General features: G+C 36.4%; 1 protein-coding gene across 1 annotated transcript; it reads left to right on the forward strand.

Moving 5' to 3' along the window:
* Nucleotides 1-1,079: 1,079 nt before the first annotated feature.
* On the forward strand, nt 1,080-9,161 carry LOC141396705 (probable isoaspartyl peptidase/L-asparaginase GA20639). The gene is made up of 3 exons (XM_073972334.1): nt 1,080-1,177; nt 2,882-2,929; nt 8,043-9,161. The coding sequence occupies exons 1-3, from the start codon at nt 1,163-1,165 to the stop codon at nt 9,039-9,041; spliced, it is 1,062 nt and encodes a 353-aa protein (XP_073828435.1). The 5' UTR covers nt 1,080-1,162; the 3' UTR covers nt 9,042-9,161.
* The last annotated feature ends 809 nt before the right edge of the window (nt 9,162-9,970 follow it).

The following is a 9,970-nucleotide window of genomic DNA, read 5'->3' on the forward strand; positions in this document are numbered from 1 at the left end:
ACATAAGCTGCCTTGCCTTGCTTTCCTGCTTCATTTCTGACATAATAAAAATAAAAGAATAAAAGCTCTGTTCCTTTACGTTCAAGAATCTTCAAGTTTTACAACATTTTACTCGAAAAGCGTTCCTTTACTTCAGACACAATACAATTCATATGGGAGCAGTTTACAACTTTTACGACTTTTGCCGGTTTTACCATTTTCAGAAGTAAAGGAACAGACCAAAAGAAGGCCGAGCAAATTTCGAACTGGGTTGCCCTTTTCTTTTTTATTCTTTTATTAGAAGCAAGCAAGGTAACCAGGCGAGGCAGCTTATATACGTAGGCCTTAACCTTTTTGACGTATACGCAGTGGAATTCGCATTTGAAACTCAGTGGGTTTTATAAATCTGGCTGTTTGCAAACATACTATAAGCTGCCACGATAAACCGGAGTAGTTTTGGCTCAACTACCTACGTGGCGATGGCGAAGCCGTCTAAATTCCTATAGTGCTTATGAAACCGTACAAAACATCTGCCCAACATGCTGTACAGGTCCGCACTCAAGTAACGCTAGTAATTTTGTGATTACAACCCATCGAAGCAGCCACATTCCTAAACTTGGAGATAGGGCTAGAGCAAGCATGGTCACATTTGACACGGCGGTGCCGATACAAAAGAGAACAAATGTTTTGATTTGTTATTTTTTTATAGCTTGCGAGAACACAAACTTACTAACACACTGTTATGAGTTGCCAATATTTTGAATACATTCACATTTTCACCGTTCTCTTTTTGGTCATGCCTGGGCTAGAGCCGAGTTAAACAGAACATGCAATCAACAACAACGATATTTTCGGTAACATGCAATTCAACATGTTAGATATTTTGGAACACTATTTTTATTTTCCCCCAAAATTGTTTGGCGGATTCCCTTTATCTTAGATTGTTATTTGGTTTATAATTTCTTGAAATTGATTCAAATACTCAATAATGAGATAAACTTTGTGCCATATAATACACATATTGGATTCATATGTACATATGTATGATTTATAGTAATCACCGATAATTTAATTATTATTAAGACCTCGTAGAGATAAGATGGAAATCGCTGACGTTAATCGATTGCAATGCCCTGCTCTTCAGTAGTTAACGGTTTGTTTGGTTGAGCGGTAACGAAAGACCATGGGTATTTTAAAAGTATGGCAAATTTATGAACAATATATAAAAGCACATCGAAAATATATGTACATATGTGCATACATATACCCCCATTATTATAAGTCTTCTTTTGTTAAAGTTTGGATTTTCCAAATGTTTTAAAATCCATCCAATAGTAAAAGAAAACATATAATAATGGCCAATAATGCAAAATATTTATATAAACGTGAACGGTGTATTTAAATAATTTTAAAAAATGGAAATATTGTCAAAGTTTTTACGGTGATAATAATAATGTTCAATAGGAAAAAGACTCCTGGTCAAAATATTAAAGGATTTTGCCAAATTCTTGTCAAATTTGACCGATTTTATTCAATAAGTGTTCTAATATGAGTTTTTTGACTTGCGTCCAACGTTTTAGCCAAAATTCGCAACAATTTATCCAAATATACATACCACTGTGCTTCGGAAAAAATTGAAACGATGACAAGTTTTTTGTTAATAGAACGACCGAATTTTTTAACAACTCATTTTTTTAATTCAGTCACATTTGATAAAATGCTAATATAAGTTTTGCATAAAACGAAGCAATTGTTCATTCACCTTTATTGCACAGTATTGAATTGTTTTCGTGGAATAAAACTTCGATGACGTTTTTGACGGTAAAAGTAATTCTGAATGAAAATCTGTAAATATAATAATCTATAAAGTACGGAAAAAACCTATACCTCTTATGAAATAATTTATTGGCGGCATATAAAACGTTTAGAACCATGGAATCCAGTGGATTTTAGAAGAGTTTGTTATGACTTATGGAATTGCCAATTAAAACTTACTGCATTTTGTAAATGTAAACGTACTCCAAGTGACTCAAGAAAAAACGAGACATATTTGGTAAAACATAATTAATAACATACGTGTGTGTGTAATAACACCTTCCTGGAAATCTAATCACTTCAATTAATGTCGCTTATTACCGATATTTTTGTTATATTGGACATAATTAGTAGGCTATTAATAAAAGGGAGATTTTGTTTCTAAATGGTCTGTTCCTTTACTTTTAAAATTGGTAACAGTGGCAAAAAATGGTAAAAGTGGTGAACTGTAGGCCTATTCTGTAACTTTTTAACAACTTCACTCATTGTTTATTTTACAACAATTTCATTTGTTTGTTTTGTAGTTGTTACAAAAACAAAAGGAATTTTAACAACTTTTCAATCGATAAAATTTACAGAATAGGCCTACTGGTCTCATATAAATTGTATGCTTTTTAAAGTAAAGGAACACTTTGCAGGTTAAAAATGGTAAGAAATGGTAACCTCAGGCACGTAATTGGAAATGTGGCTCAACATTAGGCCTGTTCGATAAATTCGCAAGTTCTTGCAACTACTTGCAAGTACTTCTCACTTCACCTTTTCTGAACAAGTTTGTTATCGAACAGCATTTTGTAAAAGTTTGAACAAATTCGTACAAACTTTTAAGTTATCGTACAGAACTATTGTATTTTTATATTTATTAAGTCCCAATTTACATTGGGCGAGTTTACTTGCGGCAATTGTCATTTTGTAGGAGAGAGAGGTGAGGCATATGGTAACCCTTTGCCTCTCAGCACCCTCTCTCACCAACAAACTGACAATTGCCGCAAGTAAACTCGCCTAATGTAAATTGGGACTAAGACAGTATGAGAAAACAAAACATTAGAATAACAATTAAGGTGATCATTAACAATACATTTTCTTACAGGTAATATTTCTGACATTGGTATTGGCGGCTATATTCCAAACAATATTGGTAGGTACTTTCTATAAATATTTAACATATCAATAAAGGATTCAGGGAACTTTTGTAAAGGCGGAATTAAAAACCGTTTGCATTATTGTTTTTTATCGGGTTAACCTTGTTTATGAGAATTTATTTTAACGTATACGCAATGGAATTGACATTTGAAACCCAATGGGTTTATTAAATCCGGTTATATGCAAGCGAACTATTAGACTATACTTTAGTGCGATGATAAAGTGCCTATCTTGATTTATTTGTGGTAAAATGTAGGAAAACATCTGTCGAAAAACGAGTTTGAGAATCTCACTACTGGTATCAGTTATCTTGCCATCTCACGAAGAATGAGATTTGCGGGAATACCAAATTCAGACATCGCCTGGAACGCCTATACACTTTTGCTTGCCTGTTACTTCCTAAACTTGCTAGACAGCTGTTTCCTATGTATAGTGAGCTTTACAATGATTATTTGAGATGCATTTGTTTTGCTTTCGTTGTCGGATTTGGAGTTCAGAGTCGCTACTAACATCAAATGTCAAATTAGATTTTCAGTCTCCTCCTTCATGAATTTGCCCTTAGGTGGTGTGCTGGTCGTAGTATATTCGAGAACCCCTGTGGTGGGATTCTCTAACGCATTTTTTGTTTACCGACAAAAATCGGTAAAATTAAAACGCAAAATTATGAATGAAAAGTATGAACAAAAGTTGACAACAATGTTGCTATCGGTAGAAGATAGCGACAACTTTATTTTGGTCGCTAACTTACCGAGAAATTTCGTTAATTATCGAAATTGTAAGCATTTTAATTTTACCGAATTTTGTCGGTAACTCAAAAAATTAGTTTGAGAATCGCACTACTGATGGGAGCCCTGCACTAGAGCTGGCAAAAAAATCGATGGCACTATCGATAGTATCGATTATTTTTTAAAAACTCAATATCGATAGATAGATAGTTTTTTCTATCGATATTATCGGATTAAGAGTCCCTAACCTAAAGTCTATTCGTCTTTTCGGTTTTGTGGATGTGAAAAAGTAAAGGCCTGCTTACATAAGCTGCTCTGCCTGATTGCCTTGCTTTCCTGCTTCATTTTTGACATAATAAAAATAAAAGAATAAAGAAGACCGATGAAATTTCGAACTGGGTTACCCTTTTCTTTTTTATTCTTTTATCAGAAGTAAGCAAGGTAAGCAGGCAAGGCAGCTTATGTACGCAGGCCTTGAGTCCGTTGTCAAACGTACAAATTTTTTGGAATAGTAAATTGTTCTTTTGTGTCCTTTTACTAAATAAAATTAACTGTTTTTCTCCTTTATATTTCTGTGAAGTAATTGTAAAAAATGTAAACAAAAGCATAGACATTTCCGCCATTTTTATTTCGAAATTAATGGTGATGACAAATTAACGATAATATCGACAGCTATGGATTTTTTTTTAAATCAAATATCGAAAATATCTAATGTTAGGAATATCGATAGTTTGCCAACTTTACCCTGCACAGTAGCGTTTTTACACATTCTAATTATTTAATTTATATTCCCTGAGGCAGGTAATCCCTAGTTCAGAACAAAATAGTATGATCATCCACTTCCCCCTATCCGCAGGTGAGGACGCACCCTTAAGGCCTGGATACATAATCTACCTCGCCTGCTTGCCTTGCTTGCTTCTGATAAAATAATAAAAAAGAAAAGGATAAACTAGTTCGAAATTGGCTCGGCCTTCTTTATTCTTTAATTTTTGTTATGTCAGAAATGAAGCAGGAAAGCAAGGCAACCAGGCGAGGCAGCTTATGTACCCAGGCCTTTAAGGTGAACTGACTAAAGGCCTGCGTACATAAGCTGCCTTGCCTGGTTGCCTTGCTTTCCTGCTTCATTTTTGACATAATAAAAATAAAAGAATAAAGAAGGCCGAGCAAATTTCGAACTGGGTTGCCCTTTTCTTTTTTATTCTTTTATCAGAAGTAAGCAAGGTAAGCAGACAAAGCAGCTTATGTACGCAGGCCTTTACACCCTCATCTATTGGAGTTAGTTGAGTGGGTTTGGTTGAAAAGATGGACAGATGTTTTGCAGAGGAATTTAGTCGGCTGCACCATTCCCAGCGTAGTTAAGACAAAAATACTTTGTGGCATCTGACGCTCAACAGTTGTGATAGATGGTGGTTGTACTCCGAGGACCACATTCTCACAATATCGTTTTTTTGGCATCTGCTACTGCATCTGTGTGAATGCTATTCAAATCTGCTTGATAGGCTTGGTGATCTAGGGGTTCCTTTTTGTAACGTTGAACCTTTGTATGTATAGATCATGAAGATCAAGAGAAGGCTTGGGTGTCCTATCCACTATATGGTGATTGTGATGGCTCTCACCAACGAGATCATCTCATCATGTTGTTGTTCTCGAAGAATATTTGTTTCCTCCTGTAGATGGTCCACTGAAGACATAAGTAGGCACGCTGTTACAGTTATTCCATCGCGTTACACTTATATTCGCGGAAAACACTGGTACCGTGCAGCTTCCCACAGACCGACCTATCGTGTTATTTGTGTTCAACAAGGTTTCTTTATCTGCACCCTAAAGGCCTGCGTACATAAGCTGCTCTGCCTGATTGCCTTGCTTTCCTGCTTCATTTTTGACATAATAAAAATAAAAGAATAAAGAAGGCCGAGCAAATTTCGAACTGGGTTGCCCTTTTCTTTTTTATTCTTTTATCAGAAGTAAGCAAGGTAAGCAGGCAAGGCAGCTTATGTACGCAGGCCTTGAGGGCTTTCTTCCTACATTTAGTTTGTCGCAAATAGATGTGGCATGCGCAGACGACTTCAACACACAGCCGAATGTGATCCCTAGAATCTTGGGGTAGTTAGTGGCTGGGATTCTGCTACCTACCATCGTTAATGACATTCAATTCACTCTTTGGATCAGTCAGTAAAGCCCATTTGTGTTCATCGACCAACGTATTAACTTCGAGTGTCAGGACCCTAAAGGCCTCGACACATAAGAAGATAAGATTCTTGCTGAAGTTTATATCTGACAAAAGACCAAGTTCGACCTAAAAAAAGATTTCAGAATCACATTTGAATTAGGTCGAACTTGGCCCTTAGTCATTTACCACATATGACTTAAGCAAGAATGCCATGCTTCTTATGTGTCGAGGCCTTTAAGACCTGCGTACATAAGCTGCCTTGCCTGCTTACCTTGCTTACTTCTGATAAAAGAATAAAAAAGAAAAGGGCAACCCAGTTCGATATTTCCTCGGCCTTCTTTATTCTTTTATTTTTATTATGCCAAAAATGAAGAAGGAAAGCAAGGCAATCAGGCAGAGCAGCTTATGTACGCAGGCCTTTAGGGTCCTGACACTCGAAGTTATTACGTTGATCGATGAACACAAATGGACTTTACTGACTGATCCAAAGAGTGAATTGAATGTCATTAACGATGGTAGGTAGCAGAATCCCAGCCACTAACTACCCCAAGATTTTAGGGATCACATTCGGCTGTGTGTTGAAGTCGTCTGCGCATGCCACATCTATTTGCGACAAACTAAATGTAGGAAGAAAGCCCTCAAGTCGCTATCCGGCAGCACTTAGGGTGCAGATAAAGAAACCTTGTTGAACACAAATAACGCGATAGGTCGGTCTGTGGGAAGCTGCACGGTACCAGTGTTTTCCGCGAATATAAGTGTAACGCGATGGAATAACTGTAACAGCGTGCCTACTTATGTCTTCAGTGGACCATCTACAGGAGGAAACAACTATTCTTCGAGAACAACAACATGATGACATGATCTCGTTGGTGAGAGCCATCACAATCACCATATGTCCCGGTCCACACTAGCGTGAATTTCATTAAAAAATTTCATGAAATTAGGTGTTCTTTAATCAAATTCCCCACTACAGCAATTTTATGATTTTAATCTACTATGGACGTCGATCTAGAGACGCATAATTTCATATCAAAATTTCAGTGAAATTACTGTAGTGTGGCCCGGGACTATAGTGGATAGGACACCCAAGCCTTCTCTTGATCTTCATGATCTGTACATACAAAGGTTCAACGTTACAAAAGGGAACCCCTAGATCACCAAGCCTATCAAGCAGATTTGAATAGCATTCACACAGATGCAGTAGCAGATGCCAAAAACAACGATGCTGTAAAAATGTGGTCCTCGGAGTACATCCACCATCTATCACAACTGTTGAGCGTCAGATGCCACAAAGTTTTTTTTGTCTTAACTACTCTGGGAATGGTGCAGCCGACTAAATTCCTCTGCAAAACATATGTCCATCTTTTTTACCAAACACACTCAACTAACTCCAATAGATGAGGGTGTTAGTCAGTTCACCTTAAAGGCCTGGGTACATAAGCAGCCTCGCCTGGTTGCCTTGCTTCGTTTCTGACATAACAAAAATAAAAGAATAAAGAAGAAAAGTGTAACCTAGTTCGAAATTGACTCGGTCTTCTTTGTGATAAGAAGGGTCCGTTGGTGGAGGCCTCTGATATCTATTATGGATTTTTGTACTACGCTGATATTTTATTGGAATGAGGAGTGCTTTAATTGATCACTTAGGCAAGTTCAGATGTATATGCTGAGGCTATCTATTGGGCTATCCCTATATGTATATGGTGCTCTTAACATCTTTCCCAATATATCGCATTTCCTATAAGGGACTGCCAGTTATCATCGAGTCCGAAACTTGTGCAAGACTTTCCTCAGGAAAGTTAGTTAATAATCCACCTATATGTTTAACAACCGCTGAAAACGCGATGTTGTCTTGCCGGAGTCTCCAACCAATGATCTTCTGCTACAGGCTTTTTCATAACTTTTTTCCCACCAAATAGGGCAAGTGACCTCTTATCTGGTGTCTGGTTGTGCTGCCACACTCTGCTCCTCGTTAGCATCGAGTCCGACAAATCTGCAAGGCTGAACTAGTTAGGAAAGTTAGTAAACATTCCGTCGAGGGGTTTAAATGCCGTTGAAATAGGTAATGTTGTCTTACTGGAGTTTCGAACCAACGACCATCTGCTTTCAAGACTTATTGCCGTTTCGGAGAGCTTTTGAAGAATCTTATTTTTATTTTTGTGTTGTTTCTGGCATAATTGCCCAAAAAATAAATAATTCCTTTTTCTCATTTACAGTCCCAAAACATACTCCCAACTATATTGGTGCATGGTGGAGCTGGAGATGTATCTGACGAAACAATACCTTACAAAAAAGACGGCGTAAAATTAGCAGCTCGTATTGGTTATGAGGCGCTCAAGAAAACCGGAAACGTTGTAGAAGCTGTACAGCAAGCTGTTCAGGCAATGGAAGAAAATTCACAATTTAATGCCGGCTATGGTAGTGTCCTAAACTGGGAAGGTAATGTTGAAATGGATGCAGCCATTATGGAAGGCGCAACCTTAAATGCTGGTTGTGTATCACTTATTAGGGATATTTTGCACCCCATATCTTTGGCCCGCAGCGTTATGGAGAAAACTAGACATAAATATTTGGCTGGTGAGGGTGCCATGGCTTATGCCATAGAAGATGGGTTTGAATTGCTGCCCGAGGGTTCCTTGGTAACGGAAAATGCCAAGAAAGCATTGGATAATTATAAAAATAGTTTGAATGCAACAAAAGCGTCAGATGCTTGCAGGGATAATGATGATCAGCCTGAAATTGGTGATAAAATTTTCGGTTCCCCGGGTACCGTGGGCGCTGTGGCCATCGATGCTTATGGTAATGTTGCTGCTGCCACATCAACGGGAGGTATAACTGGGAAAATGCCAGGACGTATTGGTGATTCACCCATATTGGGTGGTGGCACTTATGCAGATAATGATTCGGGTTGTATCTCAGCCACTGGCAATGGTGAAACTATTATGCGTTATAATGTTGCCTCGAGGATTTCGGGTTTAATTGAACATTTTGGTATGAGTGCTCAGGAGGCGACCACTATTGTTTTGGAACAAATGACGGAACGTTTTAATCAAACAGCCGGCGTCATTAGCATTGATCGTAATGGTAATTTGGGTATCTATTTTACATCACGCCGCATGTCATGGGCCTATCAACGCGGTGATGAACTGCACTATGGCATCGATAAGGGAGAAGATGTTGTGGAAATTATCGGTGAACCAAGAATAAAATATTGAATGTAAACAAATGCAAAAACGCTATGGAAGACAATTACAAACAATTTTTACATGTTGAGCAAATTAAGGAACAAAGAAATATACAAAATATGTATGTACATACATATATAAAAATAATAATTTTTAAAATTTGATTCGCAATTTTATTTGGGGTGGAGGTGGGTAAGCCTGTCACATATGATGGAACATTCTAAAGCAATGAGCAGCCTTCTAAAGTACAAGATTACTTCTCAATTACTAATAACATGTTTACATAGTTGAAGATTAACCTTTGATGAGCTGACCTTAACCTTATTTCAAGCTAATCGATTTTTTTTACTTTCGAATGTGAAAACGCCCAAAAGAAATATTTAAAATAAAATATTTGATTTTTTTACATTTATTTAAGAATTTTTTTATTCTCAAAAATCTTTATTTTTATTCTTCTTTTCTAATTTCAATATTATATTAATCATTTCTTTTGTTTCCAATAAATAATTTACAATAGTTTTAGGTTTTTTTTTATTTTGCTTACAATTCTGCTTTCTGATAAATATTTAATAATAGGGGATTTTCTTAATTGGATACCTGGTATTTGTTTCTTTCTTTTTGTTTGTTTTTTTTTTCATATAAAATTATGGATGATCTTAATTTGTAAAAAATTATAACATTTCAGTTTTTCCATTATTTTTTCTTAGATATTACCCTCTCTTAAATACATATATTGTTGTTGTTTTTATTATTATTTTTTATTGAAATATAATTTTGATATTTAGACTGGTAAAATGGTATATTGAGGAACATTGGAAAGGTCTCTGAATGAGTATTTGAAAATAGGGAATTTTTATCTGCAAGTGGTCTATACTATAGAACAACTTTCAAAACCCGATAAAAGTAGTAAAAATTGTAAAAAGTAGAAGTCTTGGATTAACAATATTCAGTAGTGGGCC

The sequence above is a fragment of the Musca autumnalis genome, unplaced genomic scaffold (genome assembly GCF_047663935.1).
Source record: "Musca autumnalis isolate F117 unplaced genomic scaffold, ASM4766393v1 scaffold_3, whole genome shotgun sequence".
Taxonomy (NCBI): Eukaryota; Metazoa; Arthropoda; class Insecta; order Diptera; family Muscidae; genus Musca; species Musca autumnalis.

Coding starts and splice junctions, on each gene's coding strand:
- LOC141396705 (XM_073972334.1), top strand. Junction 2,930..8,042: donor CTATATTCCAAACAATATTG/GTAGGTACTTTC, acceptor TCTCATTTACAG/TCCCAAAACATACTCCCAAC.